Source organism: Lates calcarifer, linkage group LG10 (assembly GCF_001640805.2).
Source record: "Lates calcarifer isolate ASB-BC8 linkage group LG10, TLL_Latcal_v3, whole genome shotgun sequence".
NCBI lineage: Eukaryota > Metazoa > Chordata > Actinopteri > Centropomidae > Lates > Lates calcarifer.
In genome coordinates this window covers 1,860,801-1,878,879 of record NC_066842.1, presented here as the reverse complement: position 1 = coordinate 1,878,879, position 18,079 = coordinate 1,860,801, and the positions used below count along the sequence as shown (strand labels likewise).

Sequence of the window (18,079 nt, the reverse complement as noted above, 5' to 3'; positions counted from 1 at the left end):
ATTTTTTCAACATTTTTATGCCTTACTATACTATGATATTTTTGGACATTTTTGACGCCTTACAATATATGACATTTTTTGACGTTACTATAGTATGATGTTTTTTGACATTTTTTGACACCTTGCTAATCTATGACAGTTTTTGTCGCCTTACTATACTATGACATTTTTTCAACATTTTTGATGCCTTACTATACTATGACATTTTTGACATTTTTTGATGCCTTACAATACTATGACATTTTTTGACGGTTTTTGACGCCTTACTATACTATGTTTTTTAACATTTTTTGACACCTTGCTATACTATGACAGTTTTTGTCGCCTTACTATACTATGATGTTTTTTGACATTTTTTGACACTTTACTATACTATGATTTTTTGACACTTTAGTATACTGAGACATTTTTCAACATTTTTGATGCCTTACTACACTGTTTTTTTTTTTTTTTTAACATTTTTGACTCCTTACTATACTATGACATTTTTTGACATTTTCTGACACTTTAATATACTAATACATTTTTTTGATATTTTTTGACATCTTGCTATACTATGACATTTTTTGATGCCTTACTATACTATGAAATGTTTTCAACATTTTTGATGCCTTACTATACTATACTACTTACTATATACTTTACTATACTGATGTTTTTTGACACCTTAGTATACTATGATGTTTTTTGACATTTTTTGACTCCTTACTATACAGACTTTTTTTGACATTTTTTGACGTCTTACTATACTATGATTTTTTTTTTTACATTTTTGACGTCTTATTATACTATGACTTTTTTTTGACACCTTACTATACTCAAACATTTTTTGACATTTTTTTGTCAACTTACGATACTATGACATTTTTTCAACATTTTTGACACCTTACTATACTATGACATTTTTTGGCATCTTACTATACTAAAACATTTTTTGACCACTTATTATAACATTTTTTCAACATGTTAGACACCTTACTATAGTTTGACTTACTCCCTCATTCTCAACAATGTCTCGCTGATCATGGATGACGTCGGGGACAAATTGGTGACACTTGGAGGAAATCAAAGAGAAACATACAAAGGAAAATTATCAATACACTACTACCTATTCATCATCACAGTTTAACCGTGAAAACACAGAGAAATATTCAACATTACAGTTGAACCACAACATTTTCCAAACATTAGAGAGCTGTTTCAGAAAATGAACTGTTGACTGTCATTGCCTCCTGATGAACCAACAACGTTTGGAAAAACTAAAATGATTATTAATTGTCATCAACTAATTCAACCCAATTGGTTGAGGCAGATGGCCACCCACCCCGAGTCTAGTTCTGCTCAAGGTTTCTGCCTCTTAAAAGAACGTTTTTCCTCTCCACTGTCGCCTAGTGGCTGGTCATGCTGGGAACTGTTAGGTCTGTCGCTGTAAATATTATAATATAAAGAGTACGGTCTGGACCTGCTGTATATGAAAAGTACCTTGAGATAACTTGCTGTGATTTGGCACTCCATAAATAAAACAGAACTGATAACTGAATCAATCATGTACAGTCATGGCCAACAATATTGTCAACCCTGCCACTTCTCAGGAGCACTGCTCAAATCAACATTCAATGCAACATTCATATTTTGTCAATGTAAACTGTGTTACCAATAAATGCTTTAGTAATAAATAGACAACTTACAGAAATAACAGTCATAACAGTGTGTCATTTTATTTTAAAGGATTTTTTCAAATTAAAATCTAGATGAATTACTCACGTTGCCCTTTAATATGCGAGAAAATAAAGTAATCCTTCACATTTCTAAGTGCGATTGAGTTTTATCTTTATCCATCCAGACCCTTATCAGTCCGGCTCATACTGTTACTGGTTCTTTACATTATTAAATAACTATTTTATTTATCAATTTCTTCAAAGAATAAACTCAGAACAGGAGTAGAATTGACTCATATTTTAAATACAACTAAATACTGTTTCTAGTTCAGTGACAGTACTGTTCACAGCCGCAAAAATGTAAATTCAAGATCTCACTGGAAAGAAATCTAAAATCTTGGGCTGCTGGTTTATCTTAGCAAGTAAAGTTTATGGGGAATTGTCAGATTTAAGATTAGAAGCAAAACTAACCAGTTAGACTACATACAGATAGCTTTAGTTTTAGCTTCTTATTATTTTCCAGACTGGGTAAACGTTTAGGACACATACCTGTTTGGTCTGGGAGGTGATGTTGGTTGCTGGTGTTTCCATCTCAGCTGAACAAGTTGTCCTGGAACACACAAGTGCAATAATTAAAACACTATTTAACAAAAATGAACAAAAACTGAACACAGTGAAGCCTTGACTGAACCTTGACAATTACACTTGGAGCTGGGAAGTGTAACAAATGGTTTAAACACTAATATACACTAGTATACTCTGTAAACTGAAACATTGTAGCGTTTGGGAAAATGTTCTCCTGTTTTCCTTCAGGGCCACCGTAGTTACAAAGCAATTTCACTGAGAGAAATTAAAGCTAATGTGCTGCATTTAAAGATAACAGGATTCTACTGTTAACATTTTCATGAAAACATATGTAAATTAAACACAGTTTCTAACAGTGTATAAATGTGTATTAGAGGATACTTCATTCAAAGTGTCTTCAGTGTTTTATTCTCTTCAAACACTCACAGCTCTTTACTTTGAACCCTGCTGCCCACCGTCAGGCTGAATCACAAAAAGCCGCTGCGCTGAAGAGGCAGAGCAAACTGTGCTTTATAAAGCGCTTCACATCTGAGCATTGAAACAACCAAATACAGGGCAAAGACAACATGACTGAACTCCCCGGCTCGCCTCTAATCTCCCTGAGTAACACAGATCAAGGAGTCCGTGATTTTCCACCTTCACCAGGTTACTTTTCTTTTCTTTTTTACCTTCTGAAGTTTGGTACCTGGAGCCTGATAAACCCTGCAGAGATCCAGACTCGCTGGTCAGTAAAAGTTCCTCCAAGCATCATAAGTAGGTGAGCATGGGAAAGTTGAAACCTGGAGTTTTCCATGACCTGAAACATCCCTGTATGATGGGAAACATCCTAATTCAGAGAAAGAGAAAGAAGCTGAGGTGTCAACCAAGTAAACATGCCTCAAGGATGATGAATTAATGAAGTTTTTACAATGAAACACACCTTCATCCTGTAAAATACGTCTGAAAGAAAGTATAATGATGTGCTGAGCAGCCAAAACCCACAGTATTTCCACATCTTCAAATAAAATCAGGATAAAACAATATTAAATCCAAGCACGAAGGTGTAATACAGTGCAATATTTTACTATTGTTGTAATATTATGCAATAAAAATGTCTTAAATGATGATAAATCTTTGACTTAAAAGACACGTCTCTTAAGACTTCATTCACTGTTTCCCTAAAACCAAGTTTCCTTGGTTTATAACTATGTAACAGCCACACATGACCAAGATAAAGGCTGGTTGTTGCCCCCTGGAAGTGTCTATAATAATTATGGTAATTAAAAATTTTGATGGTGAGTTGCCTGTAGCAGTTGTAATCTGAAAGAGGCCTCTAGGTGCTGAGATGACAGACACAGGAAGAGAGAGAGTTTCTGAACGCAGACCAATATTACATTTTCAGACAGTGAACATGAGGAGATGGAGACAACAGTGACGTTTGGCTGCCCCTGCTGGATGGAGGAGTTACATTCAGCTTCAGTATGACTCAGGAAGGACACAGCAGTTTTAGTTTATACAGAAGATGTGAAAAGTCTTAACGCTGATCAGCCTCAACATTAAATCACTGATAGGTGAAGTGCAGAGCCAGTGCTAATACATTTGGCAATATTTCTATACTTTAGTAAAGGAAACTCCTGTCTGTGGAGGTTTTCAGTTATCCAGCTCATGGTAGTCTTAAGCCCTAGAGTGCACACTACAAGATTTTTAAAATCTTAACCAGTTCAGAAAATGTAAGAGACTGCACACATGACAGCAAACGTCTCCAAATCTGACAACAAACATGGCGGGCAACGACGTCTCTTGTTTGTTGTGCTTCCATCTTCAGTCAGCTTGCTTTGTGATTGGCTATCGCCCCCGTTCCACTTGATAATCTACAGAGTGTGTGCTCGGCTCTACTTGGTGTTCCCCCCACACAACAGGATTTCTGATCGTGAACATGTTTAGTATTTATCGGGGCAGCTCCAATCGTCTTCGGAGCAGATCAGGGAGGGTAAAATCACTCTGAGCACACCTCACACAACACAAGAAATTGGTTGGATAATTGGGCCTTTACTGACTTTGATCGGGAAGGGGGATTTGGCCCAAGCTCGGTCCAATTATCTTGGAGATAATTCTAAAGTTTCTCCAACAATCCTGCCACATATGGGACGCTGCACCACTTCTATCATTGTTCATTACGGATATTAAGAATTCGTCACCTACAAAACCTTTAAAAAAGTGTTAACAACCAGTTCTAGGTCGACAAAAACTGTAATAAACTGGCAGAGGAGGTTGTGTTGGATGAGTCTGCGTTGGCGTCAAACAGCTAAACCTCCACTGTGGGTTCAGTAATGGGGTCACCAGTCAGAGTCTCATCAGCGCTGCAGCTAATTAGCTTCTGCTGCTGTTAACGGGGGAAAGTCTGGAGCAGCGAGAGGCCGAGTTCACATTGCAGGAGTCAAGACTTTATTCTGAAAGGTTCCATGTTACTAAAAGACTTAAAACCATTAGAAACTGATGGTAATATGCAGGGTAATGATCAAATGTGGAGACTGGGTGAATAATTTGGACTTAAGTTTAAGTCTGGACTCTGAAAACAAACATCAGCATCACAAACGTTTCCACCAGAAAGAAAAACAGACCAAAATAAAAGCCTCTGATTGTAAATTTTATTGTTACAAGCTCCTACACTCAAACTGTATGACTGTGTTATCATTTATTTACAAAAAAACTTTACATTTTCATATCTCTGTACAAAATTTCAGTCCAATAATGTATTTTAAAATGTCAAATGCAAAAGTATTTGTACAATCTGTAAACAGGAAACAGTCCAGATGAGGAAGAACAAACTGAAATGAGCTGAAACTCTGAAGGTGCCAACGTGCAACACAAAACCAAACAAAACCATTAAACCCACTATGAACAGAAACTGGAAACCAGACTGACTCTTCATGCAGAGATGTCACAGCAACGAAGCAGCAACAAAATAAAACACATTGGAAGAGGAAAAGTAAAAACTAACACAAACCGCTGAGTTGTTTTAAATCATTAAACATTAAAAATACAGCTGTTTGTCAGTCATGTCTTTAAGATCAAACATTAAACATGTTAAATATAAATCTATTATTGCTGCTTTAGCCACAGAACAAACTGATATGATGTTAAAACCACGGTGATGGGAAAAATCTACCTTAAAAATCTTAAAAATAAAGATTAAGATACTGAATACTGAGGATGTAAATTACACTTTACTGTATTGTCCATGTTAGTCTCTGTTTTCAAATCAGAATAAAATTAATTACTCGTTTAAATACTGTAAGACATTTTATGACACAAAAATAAATCATTTTCTATCATTCTATCAATCCCAGAGCTTTATAAATAAAACCTGCAGGGAGTTATCATTGGACTTTTAATATTAGTCGATCAACTTCCTGCTGTTTGTTTTCCAACATGGCTTCCCCTAGGCAAAATACTCCAAAGTTTTTAAATACATGTTATACTGCTGAAGACGACGTTAACATAAACAAAACTGAGTTTAAATGTAACAGCAAGAGAATTTAAAATGTGGTAAGAGAACAAGGTCAGACCACAAACATTCATTTCTACACTGAGTTGTGTTTAATCGAGTCTTAAATGAACTGAAGTTTGCTGCGTTTCCGTCCTTTATTTTTTTTGGTTTTCTGTGAATTTTTTTTTATCTCTAACATCTGAATCGAATATATCAGAAACATCAGAGCAACGTGAGCGTTCTCTACAAATCAGAAACTCTGATAGGACATGAATGCAGCATCAAACCTACACTTCTCTATATTCACTCTTCGTTATTGTGAATCGTTTAACTTGTAACAGAAAAAAACAGATCTGAGCATTAGAACACTTTTTTTTAGCACCTTACTTTAACGCCCTAAAGGCAAGTGAGAGAATAATAATAATAATAATTATTATTATTATTATTTTGTCAGGATGAATGGTTTAAACTGAGGAGACTTGACTTAGTTAACTCAATATTTTCAGATTATTGAATTTTCTTTATTTTATCTTTTAACAATTACATCAATAACTGATGGACCAAAAATAAAAATACAGAAAGTATTTAAAGTAGTATTTAAAATATTTTTTATATATAACCTCACCTGACTCTTCCAGACAGCCTTTAACAATTAATGTTACATAACCTGCTAACACACAATATACGTACTTTTCCTTTAGAAGAAAGGAAGAAAATGTGACAAGTTGGTCCTGGTGCAGTTCAGCCCCTTGTAGCCAAACTGAGCATTACACTTAATTCACCTGTTTTTATAGATTAAAAAAAGAGAGAAACACACTCTCTCTTGCCTTTCGGGGTTTCTGTACAGGTGGTATTTATCAATGAAAATAACTACCACTGTGTATTATTTTCAATTTTTGGTTGTCGATAACAAAACAACACTTTTCCCAGTATTTTACTTTGATGGTAACAAACTTTCAACAATTTCAATTTCCACAAATGTCAGTGCCTTTACAAAATAGAGTTTAAAATGAGCAAAATTCTGATTTATTTTAAAGGAGGGGAAGAATAAGTGAAGAAAACTAAGACTTTTGTTGCGAATTTGATGATAATATTTGATTTCTTGCTGCTACAACCAGATTTGATTTGATTTGTTGGTCCTAAACAACCTGTGAAATCACAAATCTTCAGATGCTACGTTACTTGTGATTACCTGTGGATTCAGGATGTTGTAGAGAAGCAGACCAGCTCTGTAACTCCACCTTGACTGGAGGAGCTGATGCTACATGACGCTACAGACGGTAAAACTGGACGTGACGCTGTTGTGATAAGTTAAGCGAATGTGAGACGACCAGAGACCAGAGTCAGTACCTCAGTGCGTGGAGTCCGACGGTCTCTGCAGCCGTCGTTCTGCTGCCGACGCTAACGTTTCTCGTCGCAGGTTCACGGGGTCGGAGGTCAAAGTCTCGCCGTCCAAGGCGTCTGGGTTTTCCGTGTTGGACCTGGAGTTCCTGGACAGATAGTCCCTGCAAAGGAGAGGAAAGACCACAGGTAAGAGACGACACTGATGGGCTTCAGGACGTTATCTCCTGTTGTCCTCATAAATTCAATGTCAGTTTTTTTGTTTCCAACTTGAACGGATCCCAAAACCAAGGCCTGTTTTCATATTGTTATTTTTATTATAGTCCGACAACAATCCTCTTAAACAAAGCCTTTAAGGTTTAACTAACAAATTAATAAACCAAAGCTACAGCGCTCATCATAAACACAACTGAGAGTCTTTTGGAAACAAAACAAGAAACTTATCAATCACATGAAACATTAATAAAACACATTAATAAAAAAATATACAATATTAGATTATTTAGTGCAGACAGTTTTCCCAAAATGTAACTTGTACGAATACAAAAGGCACCGAGCTGAGAGAGTAAAGTAATTCCAGCCAACTGATTTTTGTGGAGAAGGATGTGATCAACAGAAGTCTTAACAATCAATAATCGTTCATCAATTAATTATGCCCATCCAGAGACTGAACCATTCAAAGTTTGTACTTCAGCTTATTGATTTCCTATAAGGCTTTAAATGTGGAAAAGAAGTGCAAAATCCCTGAACCAGAGTGAAGTTATGAACCCATTTCTTTGCAGCCAGATGATCTTTATTTTATCTTCTAATTCAGTCTGTTATTAATGCTGCTAATATCTGAGGTCTCTATCAGTGATGGACATGAAGACATTAGGAATATAACCAGGTGTAGGAACGTGAAAATGTCTGTGGAGAGAACTGAATCTGGTCATTTAGGTTGGAAAAAAGTTAGGAAAAACACTTTTCCACATATTAATGCCAAAACAAACACAGAGAGTAAAAATTTAAATTCACAGGCGTCAGATTTGGGACCGAAACATTATAAATTATTCTATCAAGTCAGGAAAACCCCATGAAAAAATAATAATATAGCATAAAAAAAAGGTTTAAAAAATGTGACAATTTAATTTCTGTTGGACTTTAAAAACAAGAGCTGAGAGCTGCTTTTAAAGTGAGAAAAATAAAATATATATTCAGCTTATAAACTATAAAAATAACAATATAAAACAATAAAACAGTAAAGTGACAAATACTGAGAAATAAAGTAGTAAAAGGAGGCGACGGTGAATAAAATAAAGTGAAATAAAAAGTAAATGGCCACAGACGCCGTCAGAAGACATAAAGCTGAAGTGAAAACTTAAATAAAACTGAGCAGGATGTTTCACGCTGTGATGGATTATCTCACTGCAGCGCGTCGAATCTCTAAGTTTATTTTAACTGCGCACAGTGAAGTGAAACCAACAGCTGCCTGGGAGGAGAGAGATAAATCTAAAAACGGCCGCTATGATTAAAAAACTCTCGGCAGTGATGTAAAGTGCAGGTGACTGAGAGTAAATGGGCTTAAAACATGAAGAAATCACTGGCGTCTTTTTAAAAAACTCCACATCAGTGTTGGAGCTAATTAACAGCAGCTGTGAACAGAGAAGCTGCAGGTTAGAGCCAGTTAAACATCATGGAAAATATTTTTCAAACTGCCCTGAGGAGAAAAGGTCAGTGTAAGATAAGGTTTTACAGCAGCATATACACTAATCAGGCACAGAAACATCATTATATATCACCACCAGACTCCATTGACAAAAACAGGAATTTTAGTGAGCAGAACACAGGAGCTGCTAAGGGATCAGTCTGTTAGTGTGTTTGTGTTATTGTGTGACTTTCAGTGGTGGAAGAAGTAATCAGATACTTTACTGAAGTAAAAGTACCACACAGTAACACAGACAAACTAACAGATGGAGGCAGTGGTATTCCAGCAGCTCCCCATAAAATTCCAGTTTTTCTCAATGGAGTCTGGTACTGATGTAAAACAATGTTCCTGGTTGAACATTGTTTCAGTACCTTCGTGCTCGCCGCAGCAGCTCCTCCTTCCTCTGCAGCAGCATCTTCTGTCGCTCCTCCACCGTCGCACAAAACTGAACTTCCACGTTCCGCTCGTCGTCGTCCATCTTGTCCTCCACGGTGACCTGCTTCTGCACCTCCTCGTTCTCCTCCTCCTCTTCATCTTCATCTTCTTCCTCGTCCTCTGTCTCCTCCTCCTCATCCTCCTCCTCCTCCTCTTCCTCCTCGCTGCTGGCTCCACCCTCGTCCTCAGGTGGAGGAGTCACCTGTATGACCGGGTGCTCCGCAGCCTGATGGAAAACATTAACAGTAAAACTCCCTGATATTTGACATCCATCTGTGGATTTCTGTTTGAGTCCTGTGGACTGACCGGTGGTGGTGGGGCGGCAGCGGGGGTCTGGATTCGTCCCTCCAGGATGTTGTCGGTGGTGACCTCCAGGGATCGAGTGATCTCCAGGTCCTGCAGGATGAGCTGGAGGGGAACCTGAGGAAACATCTCCTGGATCTGCTGAGCCTGAGACGCCGAAAGAGAGAGACCAGAGTTCAATCTGTTTCTGACGTCACGACCGATGAAAATCCTGTTTCCTGGTCCAACTTCTCAGAGTCTGTTTTCAAGATGCTACATCTTCATGTTTCAGTTGTCAGTCCTTTTCTGCACTGCATAGCTAAGGTGAATAAAGCTGGTCTTAGCTAGCTAGCTATCTTCGGCAAGCTAACGTGAAAACAGACAACCTTAGCTAGGTATTTTTGGGGAGGACAGAAAAGGACTCACGACCAAAACACGGAAGATGTGGGTTCATAGCAAGAGACAAACTTCCGGCTTATATCAGGGTTACCTGCTTTTACTACTGGGTGCTACCATTAGCTAGGTTAGCTAGTTAACATTAGCACCTGCTGGTAAAAGCAGGTACCCCTGACATAGTTGACCTAGCTAAACTTGCTCTCAAATATAAGCTGTGGGTTTACAGGGTGTTTCTTGCTATGAGCCCTCATCTTCATGTTTCAGTTGTCAGTTCTTTCCTGTGCTGCCCAAATATAGCGAAAATAGCTAGCTAAGGTCGTCTACTTTCAGCTTAGCTTAGACTAGCTTTATTGTCTTAGCTGAGCAGCACCGAAAAGGACTGACAACTGAAACATGAAGATGTGACCTCATAGCAAGGAACATAATATAAAACCCAGTGCTCATAACAGGGGTACCTGCTTTTACTGCTGGGTGCTAACATTAGCTTGCTAACCTAGCTAACGTTAGCAACAGCAGCCGTTTCGTCTTCTCTTCCTCGTCACAGTGAAAGCAGCAGAATGACACTGAATAGTGTTTTGGACTCAGGATTTTCGTGGTGTTTCCGTCGTGTTTACTGACCATGGGGTTGAGCTGAGATGGGTTGGCCGGAGCGATGCCCAGAAAGTTGGTTGTGGCCATAACTTCCACAGAGAAACTGGGCAGCCAGCTGGCGATACGAGACCCTAGGAACACAGAGAGGTCAAAGGTCAGGGGACGACTGACACTTATAAACTTGGTAAGAGATATGGTTTGGCAAGATACATCGTTTTAACTGCGTCACCGTCGAAGTGGAAGAAGTGGTTGAGCTGGTTGAGGTGCGGCCGAGCATCAACTCCAGCTCCGGCTGCCATGTTGTCGGGCACGGCCTCCCTCGCCTCCCTCTCCCCTTGACCCCCTTCTCCTCCCTCTCCGATGTTCAGGGACATCCGACACGTTGGACATGACGTGTCCTGCTCGAGCCAGGAGCGCAGACACGAGCTGAGGACGCACAAAAACACACTCAGCGTCAACACAACAACAACACAATCTGTTTTTATTCAGCTTCGGCTGGGGAGATAATTCCTGTTATTATACTGTATCTCCTCATTGTGTTAGTCGGTCTTTACTGTATCTCATTATTGTAATGATTTCCCCCTGCGGCATTTATTCTGCCATTATTTAAACTCATCATTATGTTTCCCCAGTGGTGTTTATTTATTCATTAGTCTAACTCATCATTATAATGTTTCCCAGCAGCATTTAGCTCTGTTAACTAACTAATGTACCCGCAAATTGTAATTACCACATTTCCCAGAGCACATGAAGGCAGCAGTCAGTCAGCCTCGGAGCCACGTCGACATTTTTTAAGTTAAATTTCTAAATTGCAGCAGAGTTTTAAGTGTGTGTGCAGTTGTGAGCAGCAACTAAAGCTCCACTAATCAATATTTTATCCATAACAATCAATCCTAATGAAAAGGGAATTCTCTCCAGAGGTTTTTAAACTGCTTTTAGCTCCTAGTTTGGTTCAGTTTGTGTGAACACTGGACTCGTTGCTGACTTCTTCTTTATGCCGACCTGTGGAAGAGATGTCCGCAGGGCAGTTTCCGAGCTGAACTCATCACGTCCCAGCAGATCGCACAGTCGTCGTTATTGGCGGCCAGTTCGTCTGCAGACGCCACAGAAAACCTGAGAGAGAGAGGGAGAGAACACAGCATCAGTTTGTGTGTTATTTCTAGATGCTGCTGCTGCAGGTTTATAGTTGCATGTTGCTGATTTGGTGGATCAGGTGATATATAGAGATGTTGCTGTATTTCACTCTGTCTGACTTCCTGCGATACTGACCGGGTCTCCATGTTGCGGAGAACTCGCAGGTAGTTGTGGTGGCGGCGGATTCTCTTCTGAACCTCCTGAATAAGGAAGCGAAGCTGCATGAAGATGACCAGACTCGCCATGGACAACCAGATGTTACTGAAGATCTGAGAGAGGAACAGAAAGGAGAGAAGAAGAAGGAATCGACACTCGATTAGAATAAAAACCGAGGACGACTGAGGAGACGCTCGATCTGATTCAGATCTTTCAAATCGAACTGACCAGCATGTGGATGTGATGCAGCAGGTCGAGGCCCAGCAGCAGCAGCTCCATCAGCAGGTCAGTGTAGTAAACGTAGGAGGATTTGTTCTCCCAGCTGCCCTCCTGGTTCACGTCCCACAGGTGGATGGAGTACCTGCACGAACAATAACACTCAGTCACTCCCACATGAAGACACCTGCCCGGTCTACAACATGAACCCACAGTAAATATTTAACCTACCGAAACATGACGTGTGTGGTCCTGACCGTCACCAACATGCACTGAAACACACACATAATTTAACATTTTAAAAAAACAAACAAAAAGTTAATAAAGACTGTTTACAGGTGTCTGAGAAATCTTCAAATGCAGTCTGGAAAGTTACGGATTTAAGGATTTAAAACAAAATGAAGAAACAAAGCTGTCGTCTTTCTGAGCGCAGCTGATAAAACTTCAATTATGAAGAAGAAGTTTTGGGACGTTCTTTCTGATTGTGCCAAAAAAAAAAAAAAAAAAAAAAAGATTTAAAGCTTCACAGATTCAAACACAGGCATCTGATGATTTGAAAAAGTTCCCTTCAAAACACTTCAGGGTTTAAATCTAATCTGTGTGCAATTAACGTCCAAAAAACCTGTGTGTTAAACAGGGTACGCACTGCTACACAATACTAGGAAAATCAACCTGAATCCTCCTCCCGATTAAAGTCAGCAAACACTGATTATCTGACGGTTCTAATGATGATCTTGTCAGATTCTCCTTTGGTGTTCAGAGTGATGTTATCCTCCCTGATCTGGACGATCAGAGCCGATAAATATTAAACATGTTAAATACAATCACAAATCGCACGCTCTCTGTGGATTGTCACATGGAACGGAACGATAGCGAATCAGGAAGCAGCTGACTGAAGACGGAAGCACAACAAACAAGAGACGTTGTCGTCGGCCATGTTTGTTTCCTCTAAAGTCGGTTGTTGGTGGTGAATCTGTTAGTGTGTGGTGTGGCATAAAAAGCTATGTGATTTCAGGAAGTGTCCGATGAAGTGTTTCACCTCTGCGGCCATGAATGCGGCGGTGTGGCGTCCCTGGTTGCGAGCCAGGCGGCTGCAGAGCGTCGCCAGGCCGCCGCAGCACAACAGCAGCACCACGAGCAGCAGCAGCACCCGGGCGTGGCTGGACAGAGGAGTGGCCGGAGAGAAGGACAGCTGGAGGAACAGAGTACAGAGAATATATGGTACTTTTACTTATTTTAAAGTATAAAGTAAGTCACACAATAACACAAACAAACTAAGCAACTGAGGCAGCAGCTCCTGTGTTCTGCTCAGTAAAATTCCTGTTTTTCTCAGTGGAGTCTGGTAGTGATGTAAAGTGATGTTTCTGGATTTTACTCTTAATAAAAAGCTCTGTCTCTGTAGGAATCCTATCCATAATGTTGTCAGACATTTAGAATAACAATCAGAGCTTAGTTGTAAACGTTACATATTCAAAGCGGTCCTTGCAGAGCTGAACCAGGAGATGGAGGAAGACCAGCACGGCGAACCAGAGCCACCACATCACCACCTCCTCCACCGTCTGGACGTTCAGGACGCCGAACACGAAGATGAACTTGTAGAAAATAAAGTTCCAGAACTTGTCTTTCAGGTGCTGCAGAAGAAAACGATGCATCTTTTAATAAATGTAACAGTAGTGTGACAAACAGCAAAACACCACAAACAGAAACACTCGCCTGTTTTTCACTGACGCGGAGCGGCCCGAACACAACGCACTGGATGAGTTTGGCGATCAGCAGCAAGACGCAGCAGGCGGTGTTCACCATCACCTGGACACACAGAGACAGAACAACATGTCTGATAACGAGCTCACAGAGAACGAACGTCCAACTCCTGACATACGTTTAAATGAGTGGAAATAAGACGGTATAACAGACAACAACACTAAATCTCAGCCAGTCATTGTAATCACAGGAGAACTGTAAGGCAACCGATCAGTACATTTTACTAGTATGTTCTTTAGTTATTGATTGTTAAAGTGTGTAAAATGTCAGAGAAGAGAGAAAAACAACATATAAACTTATTCAAATTGCATCTGATGTCTCATCAAGAGTGAAAAAAACAAAAAAAAAATGAGTTTACTATCATAGAAAACGAGCAAATGTTCACATTTGAGAAGCTGGTAGCAAATAAAAATGTAAAATAATTAATCAATTATCAAAGTTGTTGCCAATTTATTATCTGTCAATCACCTAATCCATTATTCAGTGAATAATTTCAGTGCTACAGCACTGGTCGGTGTATGTATATGTGGAACACACAGCCCAACAACACATTTATTTGATCTGAGGCTTCATTAAGGTTAATGTGGCCATGCTGCAGGTCAGTTCCCATCCACACCTTCCCACTGTGTTCATGTATACACTCACCCAAACAAAGACACTGTCACTCAGCAGGTACAGCAGCACATCCGCAGCCACGTCTCCATACCCCGCGCTCAGGTACTGCCCACCGTCCCTGATGTAGCGGCTGATCCTGGAGCCGTGGACCGGGTGGCCGTGCGTCTCCTCCGAGCTGGACTGCGGGCGGGAGTCGGAGGAGCAGACGGTCAGGACGGTCCCGGCCAGCAGAGCGGCACTCAGCGCCGTGTAGGTCTGTAGGCTGGGCCAGGGGAACCGCTCCAGGAACAAGAAAGGCATGATGGTGGGTGAAGTGACGGGCGGATAAACACTGACCAGAGAGATTTATACTGTTACATAACACTGGACACGCTTTGTTTACACTAATTAACTGTCACATATTGATGTTATTCGCCTCTTTAGCAGCTAAACTGGTCGCTGGTTAAATAACCTGTAGTTTAGTGTGACAGTTTCTTTCCTACTCCGTCTCCTTTAACGTTATTTCCATGAACTCAGCTTTAAAACATTCAACGCCAACGTTACATTACAAGTAACGTTAGCTAGCTTACTAGCCAGCTAGCCTAGCACCAATAAACGGTCGCTCATTGTCGTCAGTCGGAGCTCGAAGACAAACGGGCACAACTGATATCTAATCAATACTCAATACTCATTTTTTAACTGCGCTGTCATGTTTTAAATCTTTCATTTATCTCGTTAAATAGCGACAGTCCCGTTAGCTTCGCTCCGCTTGTCACAGCTAGAAACGACAACACTGAAGACTTCCGGTCGGCGTTTTTCAGAATAAAACTGCTATCTCCTAAAGATGTTTCAAAACAAAATAAAGGCTTTTAAACATTTTCTTGCTTTTTCAAGACTCGACATTTACAACTAATACAACAACAGCACATAAGAAAAATACAGAAGACCGAAAATTACGCAGGCAACTTTTTATTTCTGTTTTTACGGTGTTTTTTTTTACTCGTCGTACGTCTGTATTTTGTATCTATTAGTTTATCTTTTATCGTGAAGTAATTTGTGTTAATTTAAATGAACTTACTTAATTAAACTCAACCGTAATTTAACCACAAAGTGCATTTGTTTTATTTATCTTATAGGTGAAAGTGCTTAACCGGAAATCGTATCGCTATTTGCTCCGTTAACTGAAAGTTCCGGTAGGAACCTTTCTCTGTCTCCTCCACAGATATAAAATGTCAGCTTTATATTATTTTAACCATCTTGTTGCATTTGTTTGATGAATTTTAAGAATTCAAATATTTTACATCATTATTTTTGTTTCCAGTCGCGTGGTTTAAACTTTACAATTCAAGCCCCCACCCAACCGGCGGTAATATTTTGGTGACGGACCTCAGCGGCTTTAATCGAACACATGTGATCGATGGCTTCACCCACCCAGGAGACAACCCTGATCGGTCTGTGTGATGGAGAGCTCGACCCAAAGAGATACCAGTCCTCATATCTCACCAACAAAGTCGGGGCCCAGCCGGACTGGTTACCGGTCATCTCCCGGCAGTGTCCTCGCTGTAGGCGCTGCGGAGCCCCGTTAGCTCATGTGGCGCAGGTGTATTGCCCCCTGGATGCCTCCCCCTACCACAGGAACCTCCACCTGTTCGCGTGCCTGGGCGCGGAGTGCAGCGGCGGGTCGGAGGGGTGGAGGGTACTCCGCTCTCAGTGTCTGGAGGCTGAGGCGCAGACACCCGGCCGGCCCGCCCCGGCTCAGGAGGCTACTTTGGCGGCCACGGACTGGTGTGACACCGCTGATGACTGGGGCATGGAGGAGGAGGACGGTGATGGGTGGGGAGGAGGTGTGAAGGAGGAGGAAAAGCAGGTGCAGGAGAAGGCAGCAGCTCCTGAGGTAGAAGGTAGGGATGAGTGGATCAGACGTAGATTTCACGAACCAGACTCCATTGACAAAAATTGCGATTTTACCTTGTAGAGCACAGGAGCTGCTAATCCACTGCAGCCTCGATATGTTTGTTTGTTTGTGTTGTTGTGTGATACTTTAATTTATGTTCGTATATATGTGAATACTTCCACCACCACTGAAAGTCACACAATAACACAAACAAACAAACAGATGGCACTGGTACTCCAGCAGCTCCTGTGTTCTGCTCGGTAAAAGTCCTGCTTTTGTCAATGGAGTCTGGTATTGATATATAGAGATGTTTCTGGTCAGATTTAAGGATCTTACTCTTTTAAAAATGCTCTGTCTCTGTAGGAATCCTATGTATAATGTTGTCAAACACTTAATAACAATCTGAGCCTGTCAGTGGCAAAAACAAGAACTTCAGTGGACGTATTTTTGATTTTTGATTGCGTTGATTTTCATTTACACCCAAAAACACGGGAATATAAGGTCCGGGTTCAAAATACAAGCGCTATCCTTTAAAAACAAATTCCTAAAATGTCTAAAATGTGACCGTGTCTGTCTGGTTTTCCTGTCCCAGCTCCAGGTCCAGGTCCTGGTCTCGGTGAGATGGACGTCAGCAGCAGGCTTCAGGACCTCAGTTTGGGAGGATCCCACGAGGACGTTCCCGTCTTCCGCCCGTTCTTCATCAGCGTGGTGGAGGAGTCAGACCTGTACAATGAGTACGACGACCTGGAGCACGCTCAGGAGCTGCTGAGGGAGTACGAGAGGAGAGAGGGGGCGGTGGGAGAGCTGGGTGGTGGTGGTGGTGGCGAGGGCGGCGGTGGTGGCGGGGAGGAGAAGTACGAGAAGACCAGAGCCAAACACGGAGACGCCGTCTTCTCCAGGTTCATGAAGAAGATCTCGCTGTGTCCGCAGCAGATCCTGCGCTACCGCCGCAGCGGGACACCGCTCTTCATCTCCGAGCCTCCGACCAACATGGCACAGGTGGTGTCGGCGTGCAGCTCCTGCGGCGGATCCAGGACGTTTGAGCTGCAGCTGATGCCGGCTCTGGTCAGTCTGCTGCAGAGGAAGGACGGAGGCGGTGAGGTGGAGCTGGAGTTTGGGACGGTCCTGGTTTACACCTGCACAAACAGCTGCTGGACGGCGGGGTCGGGATCTGCTGTGGAGGAGTTCTGCTTCGTCCAGGCAGATCCAGACCAGAAGCTCTTTAAATGAGAGACGGATCCATCTGATCCAGAGAAAACAGATGTGGATTCAGGGTGAAAACACCTGCTGAAAGTCTGGTCCAGCGGTTTAACACCTCACCTGTACTGCAGTGACTCCAGTTACTTTATGTTCTACAAATTTAAACTCACATTAGATCAGTATTTTATCAGCTGAGTCGAATATTTCAAACTCAAATCTGATGAAATTTCACCTGCGTTTTATTTCTTGGAGCCTGGAAAAGGCCTTGAAACCTTAGACCCTGAGGTTTGGAACGACTTTCACAGTGAAACAGAACTGAATAGATGAATAAATAAACTAGACTCTGTTCTCAGCTACAGCTCTGCTCTTTATCGACGGCAAATTAAAAATGAATTTAAAAACTAAATATAACAAACTGAAGTGTTGATGCTGCAAATTGTAAAATTTTGAACAAAACTGATAAATTGTCTTTTGTGTTTGTGTTTTTTTGACATGTTCTTGCTGGTCAGCGAGTTTCAGACTCATGCAGCAGCAGATTTACTCTTTAATAACAGCCTCAGCTCCTCTGGGCTTGTTCCTGCAGCTTAGTAGCATTAGCTGCTCTGACCTTTGACCTTCCTGTAATGAACCGTTCTGAAAATCACACGAGTGCCTTGTCACAGAATAAACGACTTCCAACCTCA

The 18,079-nt window shown here is 41.0% G+C and overlaps 2 protein-coding genes across 4 annotated transcripts in view; one reads left to right on the top strand and one right to left on the bottom strand.

Annotated features, from left to right (window-relative positions):
• The window catches only part of amfra (autocrine motility factor receptor a), a 40,174-nt gene extending 25,551 nt beyond the window's left edge, over nt 1-14,623 (bottom strand). Inside the window, exons 1-13 of one of the 2 annotated variants that reach the window (XM_018660474.2) lie at nt 14,354-14,623; nt 13,661-13,753; nt 13,414-13,578; nt 12,987-13,139; nt 12,179-12,219; nt 11,960-12,092; nt 11,711-11,844; nt 11,444-11,554; nt 10,671-10,867; nt 10,469-10,572; nt 9,479-9,622; nt 9,109-9,398; nt 4,857-7,217 (exon numbers count right to left, since the gene is read on the bottom strand). In XM_018660474.2, coding sequence (XP_018515990.1) covers nt 7,064-7,217; nt 9,109-9,398; nt 9,479-9,622; nt 10,469-10,572; nt 10,671-10,867; nt 11,444-11,554; nt 11,711-11,844; nt 11,960-12,092; nt 12,179-12,219; nt 12,987-13,139; nt 13,414-13,578; nt 13,661-13,753; nt 14,354-14,623 — 1,989 coding nt within the window. In that variant the 3' untranslated portion in view covers nt 4,857-7,063. Of the gene's footprint in view, nt 1-4,856; nt 7,218-9,108; nt 9,399-9,478; nt 9,623-10,468; nt 10,573-10,670; nt 10,868-11,443; nt 11,555-11,710; nt 11,845-11,959; nt 12,093-12,178; nt 12,220-12,986; nt 13,140-13,413; nt 13,579-13,660; nt 13,754-14,353 lie in introns of those variants that run through there. The other variant, XM_051073133.1, reaches the window with a different exon arrangement.
• Nucleotides 14,479-18,079, top strand: pdcd2l (programmed cell death 2-like). Of its 2 annotated transcripts, XM_051073134.1 has the most exons (4): nt 14,488-14,627; nt 15,439-15,495; nt 15,624-16,203; nt 16,789-18,079. In XM_051073134.1, exons 3-4 carry the CDS (start codon nt 15,720-15,722, stop codon nt 17,424-17,426), a joined length of 1,122 nt encoding a protein of 373 aa, XP_050929091.1. In that variant the 5' UTR covers nt 14,488-14,627; nt 15,439-15,495; nt 15,624-15,719; the 3' UTR covers nt 17,427-18,079. The 2 variants fall into 2 exon arrangements, with proteins under 2 accessions (XP_018515991.1, XP_050929091.1); XM_018660475.2 differs by lacking the exon at nt 15,439-15,495 and having other exon boundaries at nt 14,479-14,627.

What these genes read in the sequence shown, in the direction of transcription:
- pdcd2l (XM_018660475.2), top strand. Translation starts at nt 15,720, where the DNA reads ATGGCTTCACCCACCCAGGAGACAACCCTGATCGGTCTGTGTGATGGA. An exon ending in AGCAGCTCCTGAGGTAGAAG is followed by an intron (nt 16,204 to 16,788) that starts GTAGGGATGAGT and finishes TTCCTGTCCCAG; the next exon opens with CTCCAGGTCCAGGTCCTGGT.